Source organism: Xenopus laevis, chromosome 4S (assembly GCF_017654675.1).
Source record: "Xenopus laevis strain J_2021 chromosome 4S, Xenopus_laevis_v10.1, whole genome shotgun sequence".
Classification (NCBI taxonomy): Eukaryota; Metazoa; Chordata; class Amphibia; order Anura; family Pipidae; genus Xenopus; species Xenopus laevis.
This window is the reverse complement of record NC_054378.1, coordinates 121,122,563-121,140,953: the sequence shown is the minus strand read 5'-3', so window position 1 is coordinate 121,140,953 and position 18,391 is coordinate 121,122,563. Positions and strand designations below refer to the sequence as shown.

Below are 18,391 nucleotides of genomic sequence, written 5' to 3'. Positions count from 1 at the left end.
TTTTTTGTATCAGCTCTCCTTGTGTACTTGTATCCTTATTATTGTCACATGACATGACAGTGGAACAATGGGGATCAGGGTCGGACTGGGGGGCACGGGGTCCACCGGGACTCCAGTCCGGGGCCCCCCTACAAGCCCCCGTCCCCCTGCTGCAACGCGCCGTGCGGCGCCCTTCAGTGTGCATGCGCACACGATGGCCCCCTCTGTGTGCGCACCGCGCTCCGTCTGCACGGCGCTGCGTCTGCACGCATGCGCACACTGCGCATCCACGAAGATCCTTTTTTTTTTCAAAAAACAAGCATCGGGGGAGGGGGCCTGGCCCGGCGGGGGCCCACGAGGGTCAGGGCCCACCGGGTTTTTTCCCGGTGTCCCGCCGGGCCAGTCCGACACTGATGGGGATCACAGACTAAAAAGACAATAGTCAGGACCAAGGGAAGGGTGAACTGTACCTATAACTAAGACAAGAAATACATCCAAATATGTTACAGCATTTTTCTGCTTTCTGTTTTTTGTTTTTGTTTTTTTTTAAGTTTAACAGAAAATATATGTTTTATGACTTTTTGCTGTAGGAACTGTTATGTTACGGTCAGTAGATCTGAATGGAGAGGGCCCTAAAGAGCTTGCCAGTGGCCTCGTAGATTGGACAACAGTTAAAAGTTAGTGCTTACTCATTGGGCTGCTATCTTTCATTTATTTGCCTTTACGCGGACAGGAACTTTGAGGGCTTGTCTTACTTTCAGCAAAGATCCTTCTTCATTTTCATATTTGCATTTATACCTGGGAATGTGACCTGCATTCTGCAGAAGTATTCTCCATAGCAATAGCTGATACTTCACTACCATTTATCTGCAGCCATTGTGTTCTATATATAAAATGTCTTAGCTAAGAATGCTAATATGGCAGCTCCCTTTGATATGGGAAGGAATGATATGTACTGTCACACTATAATTGTCTGTTTAAAGGAACAATAAGCAGCAGCACCTTCCAAGTAAAAAAATGTTCTTTTGTTCCCTCCTCAATGTCTGTCTCTGCCCTCTTTGGTGTCTGTAAAACAATGCTCAGAATACAAACTGGGCACCCTTAGTAGCCTGGTAATCTAAAAAGTAATTTTTTTATCTAATATAGTGATAATTACATTAATGGCTTTTATAAAGAAGCTTCTATATGCGCCACATCTATTATGTGTGTTTGTTGATGTCACAATTGTCATACATCTGAACAGGTGCAGAATTTAGAGGGACCATTGGTTGCAGCGTCTTAAAGGAACAGTTCAGTGTAAAAATAAAAACTGGGTAAATAGATAGGCTGTGCAAAATAAAAAATATTTCTAATAAAGTTAGTTAGCCAAAAATGTAATGTATAAAGGCTGGAGTGACTGGATATGTAACATAATAACTTCCTGCTTTTCAGCTCTCTAACTCTGAGCCTTGAAGGGGGCCACATGGGACATAACTGTTCAGTGAGTTTGCTATCGATCCTTAGAATTCAGCTCAGATTCAAAAGCAAAAGTTATGTCCCATGTGACCCCCCTCAAGTCACTGATTGGTTACTGCCTGGTAGTGGAAACAAAGAGAGCTGCAAAGCAGGAAGTAGTGTTCTGGCTATTATGTTAGACATCCAGTCACTCCAGCCTTTTTGGATAACTAACTATATTAGATTTTTTTATTTTATTTTGCACAGCCTATCTATTTACCCAGTTTTTATTTTTACACTGAACATTTCCTTTAATACGCTCAGATAAATGTGCATGGAAATAGCATTGTATATGTATATTCAGGACACAGTTTTATTTTAACTTGTTTATGTAGGGATGTCACAATGGAACCTGTTAGTGATCTGATATTTTACAAGGAGCAGAAATATTTGACAGAAAACAAGACTAACCCTTTCTCTGACTATCTATGGATTATTTGGATTGTCCTTGAAATGTGTTCCTTTGTTTATTTCTTGCAGAATCGGAGGCACGAGCAATGGCCAAGGAACGGCAAAAGAAGGACAATCACAACCTCAGTGAGTTGCCATTTCTTTTTTATACATGTGCTCTGTGCGTATATGTGCGTGTCCTTTAAGGGACTGCAGAACAGTAACATGTAACCAACCATGCAACAAAAGGCAACCTCTGATCTTTGAGTCACCTTTGACTAGCAGACTCAGGAGAAGCCTCTTCTAAAATAGTCATTCCCAAAAGGAGCCCTGCCTGACTTGGTTGGTTGGGGGGCTAGCCTGAGAGCCGGTAGCAAAAGATTTAGGGAGAATACCTATTTGCTTTCCTAGGTACTCCTGGAAGTCCATCTTGAAAGACAGATAGAGCAAGAAACAAAGCTACATCTTCCTCAATCTAATGTCCGTGACATCATATAACCTGTATGTCAAAAATTCATCAAAGTTGTAAAAAAACAGTGGCGGCTTTACTTTTTAAAAGCGGGATTGCCTTCAAAAGTCCAAACTATTAAAGATTTTTGTGTTAGCATTTTTTTCAGACATTTGAGGGGCATGGCACATTTGTTTTAGGATGGGCTCATGTCTAGGGCATTAGAGGATCTTTTATGTCTTTATTATGGATCCTTGGACATTTTTAGTAATAAGTGGCCACTTCAAGCATTTGCATTAACATCTCTAATTAAAACCATACGACTTTTATTTACCCGCCCTATTCAAATTGACCTAAGCGTAAAAGTACTAATGAAGTTTCACTAGGCAGAAATAAACACTATTGAAACTTCTCGCATTGCCGAAGTAGCGCTACTGAAAATTGGGCAGCGTTCGACCGCTTAGACGCAATTTCGCATTTTAGTGAATTAGCGTACCGAATTTGCGCCTGGCAAAGTAGCGCGAACTGTGGCAAATCAGTCTCTGGCAAAAATCCTCCCTTTAGTGAATTTGCCTCCATGTGGTCCATCAGACCCACCTGTAAGCTGCCAGTGCCCATAGGGGTTACCAAATTACCAGATACAGCCCTTATATGACACCCCATTATTTCATTCTTGTGTTGCTCCCCAACTGTTTTTATAGTTAAATGTGGCTCACGTAAAAAATATTGGGACCCCCTTTCCTAGATATTCTTGGAACTTGTGGATACAGCTATGTTTTCATGTGTTTGCAACATTGTTATGTGATAAGAAGGGCCATGGCCAAATATTACTCCTCAAAGTAGTCGACCAGTCCTGTGTACGGTCAAGTGCTATAGATTTGAACCCAAGCTTTTGTCCAAGTAAATGATTAATATTTGATTTTCTGCAGTGCTTTCAAGAATAATATGGTCTAGTATCCCATAACAATCAAACAAGTACTAGATGATTGGTTGATGCTTACTTAACCTGGTGATGACATTTATTTCATTACCACTTCAGAAGTTTGAGAATTTATGGTTCATACCTATTGGTGGTGGTTGGGGGGGTGTTAATCATAGATGAATATGGTAGAGTAAAGAATATCAATGCCTTTGCTGGAGAAAGGTGCTTTCATAAATGTTATAGGGATGTTCTAATGTGTCTAGTAAGGCGTGGCTTGGTAAGGCTGGGTATGGAAGATAATCATTGTCAAATGGAATGTAGAGAGAACAGTCAGGTCCATTTTAAGAAGAGTGTTACAATAGTTGAGGTGGGAAATATACCAAAGGGTTGCCATTACAGCAGCAGAGTTGGCTGGAGAATACAATATGATATGAGGAAGGCTTTGATATGAGGAGCAGAGTCAAATGTCATTCCAAGAGACCATAATTGTGATGTGGGAATAAGTGTTAATTTGCTAACACTAAGTGCAGAGTCTGGTGGGAAATGTAGGACATATTTTCCTTCTGTTACTGATATAAAGTTCCAGGTCATGAGAGGACACCCAGGGAAAATATCAGAGGATCAGAGTCAGGGGCACTGGTTAGAAGGGAGGAGAGAGATCAAAGAGGAAAAATAGGTTAGTGTGTCTTCAGCTTAGAGATGGACCTGAACCTATTCATTAAACAGAGTAAGGTGTGCTCATGCTTGATTCAAATGGGGGTCAAGAAACCCCCTAAAGGTATCACTACACCCCCAAACATGGAGAATAGTTTAGCAAAAATTTGTACTGCCGTCATTGTTTTAATTTAATATAAGATTATAACGTAGTACATGTAGCTCTCCAGCAGAGGGCAGTAGAAAAGAAGAGCTTGGATGGTGCTAGACAGCAAGTTCTATAGCTAAAGGGGGGGGCAACTACATAAATAAAATTGATAAGTTGAGTTCATGAGAATAAAACTGATCAGAATCAAGTGCTACATTGTATAAGATACAGAAAAGAGGTCTTGGGCATAAGCATGGGAAAGGGGCCACTAAGTGATTTATTGTGCTTATTACGGTATGTGATATTTTATCCAGAAACCTGTTATCCAGAAAACTGCAAATTACCTGATGACCGTTAAACTAATTTGAATAGTTTAAGAATGATTTCCTTTTTCTCTGTAATAATAAAACAGTACCTTGTACTTGATCCCAACTAAGATATAATTAATCCTTATTGGAAGCAAAACCAGTCTATTGGGTTAAATTCATGTTTAAATTATTTCTTAGTAGACTTGAGGCATGATGATAAAAATTACAGAAAGATCTCTTATCTGGAAAACCCCAGTTCCTGAATATTCTGGATAACAAGTCCCATACCAATATATATATATATATATATATATATATATATATATATATATATATATATATATATATATATATATATATATATATATATATATATATATATATATATATATATATATATATATATATATATATAATAGAAAGCGATTTTGGATTCTATGTCCAATTTTAAATTGTAATAATGACTTTTGTTCTTTGCGAATAAAAAAAAATGGAGCATGAAGTGCAAGTGCTCCACCTAGTGGCACTTTCTGCAAATAAATTCTCCTTTTTACAGTATCTATTACAAACGAGGATATGATTCGGAGGGTTTTCATTTTACAAAAGTCATAAAGGTTTTTTCTCTTCCCTGTTATTGTGTCCGTACAGGGAATTATAGGCTGCATTTTAGTCGGCATCGGCATTCTTAGCGTTATAATCTCAATATTTTATTTTATTTTATTTTTTAGTTGAAAGAAGGCGAAGATTTAACATCAACGATCGCATTAAAGAATTAGGCACTTTAATACCCAAATCGAATGACCCGTAAGTAAAACCTGTTCATATTGACCTTACATTAAGCTCAGCATGCATTAGAGGAACAGAAACCTCAAAAATTAGATTGTTTTAAAGTAATAATAATATAACGTAGTGTTGCCCTGCACTGGTTTGCTTCAGAAACACTACTAATGTTTATATAAATATTAAATTGATGCATAATGTTAATATTCCACATTGAACTGTATTTTCCAGTGACATGAGGTGGAACAAGGGAACGATATTGAAAGCCTCAGTGGATTACATTCGCAAACTGCAACGAGAACAACATCGATCAAAAGAGGTTGAGAATAAGCAGAAGAAACTGGAGCATGCCAACCGGCATCTGCTCCTGAGGATACAGGTTTGTGAGCTTCTTAAATGACAGCATCCCTGATATAATAACCCTCAATTCAGCCAGCAGTTTAAAACCCCTTTGGGAAAGATGGCCCTTGCAAAGAAAGTCTATCGCCATTTTTTTTTTTACATATCTTCAATTCTCCATCTTTTATTTATTAAATTGTGTTCTTCTCCAAAGACCTCCACCTTGTATTAATCAAAATGTGTCCTCCTCCAAAGATTGTAGTGAGTCTATGGAATGATGCAGGTGACACTTCCAAAGTTCTTATGGTGGGTTGGGTCCTGGTGTCCAGAAAAGGTTATTAGCCATCATTCTACTGTTTGACTGATCAGACAACCTTAATGATATCATCACTGTAGGCCAGGGGTGTCCAACCTGCAGCCCAGGATGGATATGAATGCGGCCCAGCTTGAAGGAGAGAGAAAAGGAAGAGAAGGGAAAAAAAGAAATAAATTAAGAAACAAATATATGGAAATACAGATAAAATGAGAATGAAATAACACTTTGTGGACACATTAACCACCTCAGTCTGTCGTCTTGTTAGGAACAGGCTTACTATGCCAGGTTGTAACAATGTGGTGACCTATGGAGTACGCCCATTGCCAAGTTAGTAGTAATAATAATATAATAATAAGTCTCTTTAATATTCAGGTGTCCCATATTCCTTATCCAACTGGTATTGTAGTTCTTTTCTGTGTATTTTCTTTAATTTTACAAATCAAAAGTGTTTGTGTATTTCATGTGTGGCCCCAGACAATTTTTCTTTTTCCAATGTGGCCCAGAGAAGCCCAAAGGTTGGACAACCCTGCTGTAGGCCTTCCTTCAAGGTCAGCATTGATGTGATAGGGCCATTGCCAAATGCTGCCTTTGTTAGTGCTCCAAAACTAGTCACCAAGTGGTCCTAGCCTATGGCTGGTGACCATGCAAGCAGATTACTTTTTCAGGAATGACAAAACACATGGTTATAGCTTTAACTAGGGATGCACCCAATGCACTATTTTGGATTCGGCCAAATCCCTGAATCCATCTTGGAGGATTTGGCCGAATACCGAACCAAAAGGAAAGGAAAAAGTGGAAAAAATTGAATTGCTTCCTTGTTTTGTAACAAAAAGTCACGTGAATCCCCACCCTCACCACAATTTGCATATGCAAATTAGGATTCGGATTCGGTTCGGCCAGGCACAAGGACTCGGCCGAATCTACAACCTGCTGAAATTGGCCGAATGCCGAACCGAATCCTGGATTCTGGTGCATCCCTAGCTTTAACCTGTAAATACCCAAATAACTGGCTTAGGTGGGGTTTGATCCAGAAAACTGTTTGACTCTGGGATATACTGTATGTTTCAGTTTTGCTTAAGGAATTCTCATTTAAATTTCTTTTCTTTTTCATAACTTAATGGCATGCTTGGTGTATCACTTGACTCATTGCTGTTCACTGTTCAGTTCAAAGAGCAATTAGCCAAACAAAAAGAATATTTCACCAACCGACACCTAAAAGGGTGTTCAAAATGTTATGCAACAGATATTTCACCTCGCTGAGTCCTTTTTAGTAATTGATGCTGACATGTGTCATATATTGTATATTTTTATTCCAACACATCAGTAAAGAGATTTGGATGCAACAGATATTCCACTATGAAAGGATTTCTTTTTTTTAAGTCTATATGCATTATACATGTTAGGTCTTATGGGCAGATTTATCAAGGGTCGAATAGTAAATCTGAATTTTCGAGTTTAAAAATTCACACATTTGAATTTTAATCCCCCTATTCGAATCTAAATTTGAAAGTGAGATGTAAACAGTCCTAATTCCAATATTCGCCATCTAAAACCAGCCAAGTTCATGTTCAAGTCACTGGCAGAGGTCCGTTGAGTTAATAGCCTTACTAACATTCAAGTTGTTTTTTGGAGAAAAACTTAATTTGTCCGAATCGAATATGATTAAGATTTTCCGGTTGGAACCATTCGATTGAATATTAGACATTCACACTTTTTCTCTCAGTCGAATTGTGAGTTTATTCAAATTAAATAGAATTCACATGAATTCAAAATTCGACCTTTGATAAATGGACCCCCCAATGTAGTATTCTGCGGTCACAGGTTGAAGACTTTTTCTAGATGTTCAGCTAACCAAGTGCCAGCATATTGGTTCTTTTAAATATAATTTATCACACATTTTTCAATATCCACACTAACAACCCTGTGGATTTATGGTCTAACTTCCTTACCACAGGCATACATAAGGTCACGTTAATCAGTAACTAGTTAACTGACTAGTAGGACAAGAAACATAAACATGGGGACAACATAAAAACTCCATCAAGATATTGTCCACGGTAGTAATTGCAACTACTGCCCCAACTTTTTGTGTTGGAGCAAATTCTCCTTCAAATTCTTCTTGTTCAAGGGAATGTTTTATTTCTGGTTGAAATGTGATTTGTTTTATCTTTCAGGAGCTAGAGATGCAGGCTCGCGCACACGGCCTCTCTATTATGCCTTCTACCGGCCTCTGCTCGACAGACCTTGTCAACAGAGTCATTAAACAAGAGCCAATGCTTGACAGTTGCAATCGAGAGATGCTGCAAAACCACCATGATCTCTCCGTCACGACCACTTTAGATCTTACCGACGGAACCATCACGTTCAGCAACAACCTGAGAAACATGACTGACTCCCCAACAGCCTACAGTATCGCCACCAAGCTGGGTTCTAAACTGGAAGACATATTCATGGACGATACACTTTCTCCAAGAGTAAATGACCCATATCACACCATATCTCCTGGGGCCTCCAAAACAAGCAGCAGAAGCAGCAGCATCAGCATGGAAGAAAATGATCACTGTTAGCACATGCCGCAGGACATGCTCTTATAAACTGTAATTCTTATATTGTTTCAGAGCAGTAGATAACTTTTCATCTAGCTTTCTGGATAGTTCAATTCATAGAAACTTTGTTGTGTTTGCCCTATAGGCCAGCACTTTTTTTTTAGACTTTTGTAAAGACTTTTGGTGTATTTTATGAATTGGGTTGCCTCCAAAGTATTTTGAGAAACTGATTTGTACATACCAGGACTAATGGAGAATATCAAACCTATTTAAAGCAGCTTCCCTCCACCATAACCATACTGTCAATATATTCAGTTTAATCTCTCAACAAACCACTTCCCATCGTCATATGAAAATGAAGGCACAGAAACAAGTATCTTTTGGAAATGCTTAGAATACCTCAACCCATCTGGGTGATATTGTCCCAAGAAAATGATTTTAAATGACTCTGAGTATTTATATGAAGACAAGATATGGATGAACACTCAATCAGGTTTTTTTTTTTCCTGGGCCATTTGGTTTTAATAGATTAGCTCAGGAGTAAAATGATAAAGTATTATGGCAAAAGTTCTAAGTTTGTTTTATGGTTTAACCGAACAGAACACACGGTTTGTTTAAATGGTACTTTAAGTTGACGGAATGTGAATCTGAGGCTGTTCATTGAAATAATAGGTGTATAGTATCTCTAAGCAACAATATTTATTGGGGAATTTTGGAGAATCAAGAGCCAGGACAAGAATTTGATCAGGGGAAGGGGCAAATGTTCTACATGAGGTATGGGGATGTGCAGTTTTACACAGACGGAGAGAATACTGGGCAAATTATCATATTAAAGGAGTTTAGAAACAGAATTTGTAGTTCTAGTTGAGAGGTGGAACTAAGAGCAGAAGAACAGAGATAGGCTTCTATGAACAGGAGTACAGTACAGGTATAGGGCAGAAACCGGATCTTTGTTACAATTGTTTGATTGTTCTGCACAAATGCAATTCACCAAAAAAATGCTTTAAAGAATGTTGCAGGGTACATGAGTTACCATCACAGAAGCTGACCTAGGGGTTCAACAATGTCTTCATTGTATATTCCCATTCTATCATATGATACTCGCATGTGAGACTGAGCTTTACCATTTTTGTCTTCACTCAGGTCAGGGGGTCATTCATTTTCCTAGATACTGTAGCTAAATAGAGGTAGTCATCTGTGGATATTGATGGATGGCTTGCAAAAGAATGCACTTCTGGGACAGCTTTGTTGTGGGGAATAATATCATTAAACGCATCGTAAGGGAGAATATACTAACTACTGTTGGCACCAAATCAAATCTTATATGGGCAACAAATACAAAAATAAGAATGTTTACACAATTTGATAACCGAAAGGCCATGTTGTAACATCCATAGATGCTTGCAAATGGAATGCAACTTATCACAGACACTCGCTTATCTTCATGGGTATGTTCTTCCATGGGAAGATGCTTCTGACTCTAAGGGTGAAGACACACAGAGCTACTAGTAGCAGCATTTTGGCTACACAATAGACAATAAGGATAATTGGCTTTCCTAAAACACTATGGGGATTATTTACTTAACACTGAATGCAAAAATCCCGAATTTTTTTTTCGGAATTTATTAAACCCAGAGGATGGAAAAGTCCGAATCTGAAAATCCGGCATCTCAAACCTGTCGAGGTTGTATATAAGTCAATGGGAGAAGTCCCAATGATTTTTTGATGTGCGCTGGGTTCCGTGCAATACCCCGAAGTTTTCAGAGTTTTCGGGCAAAAAGCATAAGAAATCTGAGTTTTTGGGTGAAAAAAGCTCGAAAATTAGATGGAAAATCGTGAAAATCAGATTTTGAGAAAATTTTATAATAAATAAGCAGATCAGAGTTTGTAGCAGAAAATATTGAGATAAATCCGGCCTTTAATAAATAGTCCCCTACATGTGTTTTAGCAGAGGCAATTTTCAATATTGTCTATGGCAGTGATGTCCAACTTCTGTTATACAGAGGGACGGTATTTTTCTGATCTACATGGTGGAGGGCCGATAATGGAAGTCTGTGTCAACCACTCCATGTTTTTAAACCACACCCACTTTAAACTACACCCATGTTACCACAAGACCATGTCCACAGGTTGCTAGTTGGACATCATTTGTCTGTGGCAAGGTATTTTTTTTTGGCATTTTGTAGCCACAAGAATTAGCTGCTTCTAGTAGCTCCAGAGTCACTAGCAGTTTATTGCTGTGGCTACAATATTCCCTGCCATAGACAATACTAAGAATTCCTTGTAGTGTCTTAGGAAAGTCAGTTATCATTATTGTCTATTTTGTAGCCGTGACAAGTAGCTACTGACTACTAGTACTTCTGTGTATCTTCACCCTAAGTTTTTTCCTTTGTATGGAGCTGCCTGTTAACATTAATGTTGGACTTGGTCTACTAGAGCCCACCATGGAAACTGACTTCCTTGGGTAAACAGAAATCAGATAAAGAAAGTGCAAAATGGTTACATTTTTAATATAATTCTACAGTAGAAATAAACATGGTCTGATGAGAATTCTCCTACGGTGGAGCCCACTAGTACCACCAGATCATCTGAAATTCTTGGAGACCAGTCTGACCTTGATCATCTTAAAAATCCAAACATTCTCCTTACCCACATAATAAATCATGAGTGTTTGCCATGTTTGTCCATTAAAACTATTGCCTGTGCTGTTTTTTAAGCAGATTAGGGGTGTCTTAGCAATGCTCTTTACTGCCTATCAGGGATTGCTACATTATGTATATGTTATAATATAGGTATTTCTGACAATATATCCCTCATGGGCTGCTCTTTGCTTTCAGGGTGTGTGTGCACACGGGTATCTTAAATTATTGAATTAAAAACAATTTGCATTGATGCATAACATACCACAATGCAATGCATGTTCAGAATTCATCAGCCAACTAGGTATATAACATTTATATGTGATAACATTGTTTTTTAGGCATGCTGTCATTTATTTAGTATGTTTGAAGCCAATGAAGCCATTGAGGTTGTGTATTATCAGACGTCTTCATTTTCTAAGCGTTCAGCACCCCACCTACAGTCAGTGAGATGCTGAGCACTAAGCACTAAAAGGGTTCCCAGCTTAGAACACCACCTCTGATTTCATTTTGTGTTTAAGCCCCATCCCATGACTTTGGGGGACAATAATCTGTTCCAGTCAGGACCTCCACCAAAAGCCTTTCATAATATTGAACCCTCTTAGAAGCGGTTTTTCAGCACCCTCTGCTGCCTGCAAATACAGGCATGGGATTTGTTATCCGGAAAATCTTGTATCCAGTAAGCCCCGAATGATGGAAAGGCCGTCTCCCATAGACTCCATTATAATCAAATAATCCAAATTTTTAAGATATAATTAATCCTTATTGAAAGCAAAACCAGCCTATTTGGGTTTATTTAAGATTTACATGATTTTTTAGTAGACTTAAGGTATGAAGATCCAAGATCTGTTATCCGGAAAACCCCAGGTCCCAAGAATTCTGGATAACAGGTCCCATACCTGTACCTTTGAACGTTAACCAGTATACCATGGGGTCATGGTATATCTGGACGCAACTCTTTTTTTTCTTTCTTTTTTTTATGAACTGCCCTGGTGGAGATCAGCATAAATTGTTTAAATATAAAGCCCTTCATTTGCATATATAATAATATATAGAGTAAAATTTATAATTTATGGAGAATCCCTATTATTTTGTTGAGAGCCTCCTCTTAAAGACAACACTCATTTATACGGAGATTCCTGGGAATATTTATAGATTTAATTCCTATTTCAGAGCAATATAATATTCTAGTCCTCATCGTAAAAGTAGAATATTCTTCCAATTTGGAAGAATAAGACTGCTTGAGGGTTTAAGGGTCGGCAATGCATACGGTTTATATAGTATGCTTTACCAAGCCCTAGAAAATAAAGATTTCATCTACTTTTTTTCTATCATTTTTAGTGTTTTAATTTGTATTATTTTGAAATTGTCTTATACAGGTTAATTCGATTTGATTGATTCTTTTTAATGAACTTTTTTTAAGGGGGATAAGCACCTTTTGTATTTTATTGTTAAGAAAATATCAAGCAGCATTCGAGAATTAATATTCGATTTCTGCTGGGAAAAAAAAAAACATTCAAAGAAGCTGGGAAATATTTTGTGTATTAATTATAGACATGTTTAAGAACTAGAGCTTTTAGACTTTAGCAAAATGACGCTTGGAGAAAAAAAATATTTATTTTTAGAGGTAGAAATCATACAGATTATTGGATTCTGAAGACGTTCGTTGGTTCAATGATTCAGTGTTTTTTTTGTCAGTTTGTTTAGCAATGAGAATATGAAATGCCTTCTGGGAAATTGATTTATCTGCGCTGAAGTGCAGGCTCTTCAGGAGGTGTTGCCGCAAACTCATAAATCTTCAGATAACTGTTACTTATCGGTATATTTAAATTTTAAGGTAAAACAATGTTGTAAAAGTGTAAAAATGATGTAGACCTATGCAATAACAATAGTCATACTTGTGTGTTGTCCACGTTAGGCGCCTCGCAGGCTTAAGCCATGTTGTTATGGCCTGAATAGCCTAATTAATTTGATTTGGAGGAACCACAACCACTTGTCTTGTAGTACATAGATTAGAAAATCTAAATAATTCAGAATGAAGTGCCTTATATATTTAGTCGCTTTTCCTTTGGAATGCACTGACTGAAGAATGTCATAGTGAAACCCACTGGAATTTCACCGTATAATTGTGAACTTGGGCATAGCCAGATATCCTCTTAGACAACAACAACAAAAAAGCTTCCGCGTTTATTGTGTTGATCTTGGGATGTATCATATTTGTGAAAAACAAAATTTAATGTAGATAAAGTGCCAACTTTTTTATACATTGTCTATAGATTTCATTGAAGTGTTCGAAAAGACTGTGAAGGATGATTAAGATGAAAGATGTTCATATTTATTACTGGGGTTCACAAAAACAGCAAATGTCAAGTTGTGATGGTTTCAAATCACATTAACATGAGAACGATGGAGAAAAAGTTGAAGAAGCAGTATTATCGTTAGTCGGTATCTCAGGTACAATATACAAGTTTAACAGAATTTTTTTATTTAGTTAAAGGAAGTCATTGTCAAGATAAATAAGAAGGGTAGCCCAGCTGCCGTAAGTTTGTAAATTTCACAAATTTATTTTTTTGTAAAATGGATCATCTCTTTGGCCGCCTATATAGGTTATAATAGTGCAGGAAAATAAATCAAATTCAGGTTAATAGATCAATTCATTAAGTTGGGGTGGTTATACATTACAAGGAAATATCTCCATAGCTACTATGCAAATTATTTTAATATTTTGGCTGGCCATGTAAAGGGCAAGTTCCATGATATCTAACACTTTGCAATTAGTGTGATTTGGTCCCAGATTTTTTTCCCAGATTCAAATCAGTTTTTTAATTCTGGCCAATGAAACCATCTATTGGTGTACCCAATTTATCATTTTACGGATCCACTTAGGGGGTTATTTACTAAAGTCGGTTTTTTTCTCAAACTATAATGGGGAAGACACAATTTTTACGTAGGAAAAAAAAAACCTTGAATGTTTATATTAAACCCCAAATAAAAAAGTACTCCAGATTAGACTTGCCGAGTTCATGTAGAAGTCAATGGCAGATATCCCATTTGTAATTGTAAGATATCCAATTATCCTAAGATTTCATGGTTTTCAGGTGATAATCCGAAAAAGTCGCAAGTTAAGGGCATCAAATCTGAAAAAGTCACAGGTTTCGGTGACAAAGCCAAAAAATATGTATGATTTTGATTTTTTCCACAATTTTATCGAGTCTTTTTTTTTTTTTGTTAAAATGTATTGATAAATAGCAGGGAAATCCGTGCGAATTCGGTCATAGTAGTTTTCAGAAAGATTTTGATAAATAACTCCCATAAAGTTTCAGTTTCAGTGATCAAATTATAAGAACAATGCATTTGTGGTCAGTTTTATTAAACATATTGATAATATTGGCAACTTTTTACTGCATAGTACGATCCATGAACCATTGACCTATTGGTTTTTATCACTACATATATATATATATATATATGTATTTATGACTTTGCTTAAGGCTGAATGCAGCTATAAAACATAAGTCATACCACCATGCATTTATAAAGGTATTACAACTGCTAACAAGAAAATGGTATGGCCTCTTGCATTAGTACACACTGAATCCAGGACTGAGTTTAAGATTTGGTTGAATCTCAGCATGTTGTGGAGGATTGGGATTTGGTCAAAGTATTCAGCAGAAATTAATTTTGAGCCTTAATGTGATTTGATGTTTAAACTTCTGTTATGAATATGCAAATTATCATCCAGGTTCTCTTAGATGCCTGGAAGATTTTTAGTAAGAAAATTTGAATTTAGGTAAGTCATAAAAAATATGGGTTTTGTACATCTCTAGAACCCACAATGTCATGTGAATGTATCTTTAAACTGCCAGAGTTTAGATCATTTAAGATAATTTATAAAGTTTTAATATTGCTAGGAAAAAACAGAAGGAATACAAATTTCAATGTACTTTTCAAGATTTTTGGGAAAAATGTGATATTCTAAATATACCAGGAACAAAAATGTATATAAATGGGATTCTGTAAACAAAAATTCCCCTGGAAGAAATATAGTTCCATATTCTGTTGTATAAACAATAACGTTCCATATTATGTAGACAGTTATCATATTTTTTCAGGCTAATCACAAAAAAATATGGGTTTTGTACATCCCAGGAAACTCAGTGGTACAATATCATGTGAAGGTATCTTGAAACTGCCAGCGCATAGATCCAATAAAATCATCATTTAAAATATTTTATAAAGTTTTAATATTGCTAGGAAAATAAAGAAGGAATACAAATGTCAAGATTTTTGGACAAAATGTTGATATTTTATATCAGGAACAAAACGTGTTTAAATGAGGTTCCTTATCGTTCGGCAGTTACCATATTAAAATGAGAAAAGAAAATCAACTTATTTTCCAAGATTTTGAAAAAAAATGTTGATATTCAAAATTGTATCAGGTAAAAAATATTTCACTGGGATCCTGCAAACTAATATTCCCTGGGAAGAAATCAACAGTTATTCATAGTTATACATAAATTCAATTGTATCGGGCACAGAAGCTCAACGTTACCGATTGGCTGCCCTTAATAGTGTGAACTGCAAACTTCTTCAAAAAATTACCAGTGCCAAAAAGTAAAATAATTTAAGATATTAATATGCTTGACAAACACTGTATAATACACAAAATTTCATGCATTGAACAACATAACAAATATGTATCAATTCCATTGCATTTTAGTAATGATTAAAAAAAGTCAACATTTTCCATATTTTCTTAGATGTGGCAAATTCACAAAAGGGCGCAATTTTGCCTGCAAAGGATTCGCCACACTTCGTGCCACTTCGCCAGGCACAAATTCGCTGCCACTACAATAATTCACTAAAATGCAAAGTTGTGTGGCTCGGTAGCTGGACGCTGGCGAAGTTTTGCTAACATTAAGGGGCAAATTTGCCAAGGGTCGAATATCGAGGGTTAATTAACCCTCGATATTCGACTGCCGAATTGAAATCCTTCGACTTTGAATATCGAAGTCGAAGGATTTAGCGCAATTCCTTCGATCAAAGGATTTTAATCCATCGATCGAACGATTATCCTTCGATCAGAAAATTGTTAGGAAATCCATGGGGAACTTCCCCATAGGCTAACATTGGCCTCGGTAGGTTTTAGTTGGGGAAATAGGGGGTCGAAGTATTTTTTAAAGAGACAGTACTTCGACTATCGAAAGGTCGAATAGTCAAATGATTTTTAGTTCAAATAGTTCGAATCGAAGTCGAAGGTCGAAGTAGTCTATTCGATGGTCGAAGTAGCCAAAAAAACGAACTATTTTTCCTCTATTCCTTCACTCGAACCAAGTAAATGGGCCCCTAATTCTTTAGAGCAAGCATTTCATAGCAAACTTTCACTAACATTGGAAAACTTTGTAAGTACATTTGCTATTTGGTCAATTTGAATAGGGCGGGTACATATAGATCATATATACGTCTTTATAAGAGATGTTGGTGCAAATGCTGGAAGTGGCCACTTATTATTGCAATTGTCCAAGAAAGCAAAATAAAGACAAGAGATTCTCTGTCCTAGACATGAGTTCACATTAAAACAAATGTGACATGCCCCTCAAATGGTAACAAAAGTTTAAAACAAATATTTGTAATAGTTACAACTTTTAGACAATCCCGCTTTAAAATATTAAAAAACGGCCGCATTTTTTTTATCATTTTAATAATTTTTTGGCCTACAGGATATGATGTCACTGATATAAGATTGAGGAGGATGAAGCTTCATTTTATCAGTTCGCCAGGTCAGCTGGTGAAGTAAATTCCGGTGAAAGAGATTCACATTTTAGTGAATTTGCAGAGTAATGATCGTTCGCCTGAGTGAAAATTCTCCTGGCGATAAGGCGCGAAAATGAGATAGCGATGGTCTCTTTCGCTATCGAATTGTCCTCTACGCCTGTTAGTAAATTGGCGATATCCCTTTGGATGGGATTTCTGGCGAATTTTTGCTAGCATGGGCCACTTCGGCCTTTAGTGAATATGCCCCAAAGGACGTTGTTGACAACAGACCATTAAAATTAATATAAAATGTATTGAAACATTAAATGCCAAACTTTCTCATTTTGCCAAAAACACAACTTAATGATTGTATGAAATAAGATAATGTTGCTTCGTACTTTTTCTACAGTTTAGCAATAAACTCGCTAAGGGCGACCTTCCATTCTTTTGCCTTTTGGAAGGCTCCTTAGTGATCGATAGGACTTGTTAAGAATAATACAATTACAAAGCACACACGCCTTTATTTGTGGTCACAGAAAATGCACTGGAAGGAAGATGATAGTATGTGCACTTTTTATTACTTGATAACACAGTGACGAAATTGACATGCTCTCTTGCTTTGATGCTTGGTACTGTAATATTGTGATGCACACTATGCTGCTCATGGAAGCAGCACTGTGCAGTTGGTCCATATCTCTTGTTCGATATGAATCAATATTAATGTATGCAATGAAAAACATTTCAACTGTTCTTGATAGAATAAATAAAAATACATTTTTGGTTTTTCACATGATGTATGTAGACTGGTTCTCTTTATACAACTGTAAAAATAAGACAATATTCTGTACAGGTTGTGAAGTAACATAGTAATATGGTAGGCAAGGTTGGAAAAAGACACACGTCCATCAAATTCAACCTTAAGTCTATATATAACCTGCCTAACTGCTAGTTGATCCAGAGGAAGGCAAAAAAAAACATCTGAAGGAAAAAATTCCAAGATGCAATGGGACCAGTCCCTGGATCAACTTGTACTATGAGCTATCTCCCATATCCCTGTATTCCCTCACTTGCTAAACACCATCCAACCCCTTCTTAATGTATCAGCCTGTACCACTGATTCAGGGAGAACATTTCACATCTTCACTGCTCTCTCTTTAAAAACCCCTTCCCAATATTTAGGCGGAAATCCTTTCTTCTAATTGGAATGGGTGTATTGAAGTGTGTTGCATTATATAATAAAGAAAGAACATGACCTTATCATCCGTCATATTAAAAACGAAATCCCCCGGCATCTCATCATGTTCTTGACAATAACCCAACCTGTGTCTATGTTATATTTTTATAGATTTATGGCCAAATGAATTTATGCCAAAAAGTTTAGTCATTCTTCACCTTTATGCCATTGGTTGATAACCAAGTGATCTTAGGGTGAGATAGAAGCAGAAGATAGACCTATTTATTCCCAACAAGTTGTCCTTTTAAGAAGCAGTATTCTCTACTCAGTGATCATCCGAAAATTCGTCACCACAAGTCTAGTTTTTTGAGATCAGGTAGCCCAAATATTTTATCCTCAGTCTACACTTTCTCTAGAATTGCTGTGCTAGGTGAATAATGGACTTTTGCCTAGTAAGATCTCTTTCTTCATTACCCTTAACCCCCATACTGTGCAATATG

General features: G+C 36.8%; 1 protein-coding gene across 11 annotated transcripts in view; it reads left to right on the top strand.

Moving 5' to 3' along the window:
• mitf.S (melanocyte inducing transcription factor S homeolog) overlaps positions 1–8,891 on the top strand; it is a 163,943-nt gene extending 155,052 nt beyond the window's left edge. For 6 of the 11 annotated variants that reach the window (XM_018259302.2, XM_018259304.2, XM_018259301.2 and 3 more), the window contains 5 exons: positions 570–656; positions 1,954–2,010; positions 5,072–5,147; positions 5,355–5,502; positions 7,953–8,891. In XM_018259302.2, coding sequence (XP_018114791.1) covers positions 570–656; positions 1,954–2,010; positions 5,072–5,147; positions 5,355–5,502; positions 7,953–8,345 — 761 coding nt within the window. In that variant the 3' untranslated portion in view covers positions 8,346–8,891. The remainder of the gene's footprint in view (positions 1–569; positions 657–1,953; positions 2,011–5,071; positions 5,148–5,354; positions 5,503–7,952) is intronic. The other 5 variants (XM_041591124.1, XM_041591126.1, XM_018259307.2 and 2 more) reach the window with 2 other exon arrangements.
• Positions 8,892–18,391: the final 9,500 nt, after the last annotated feature.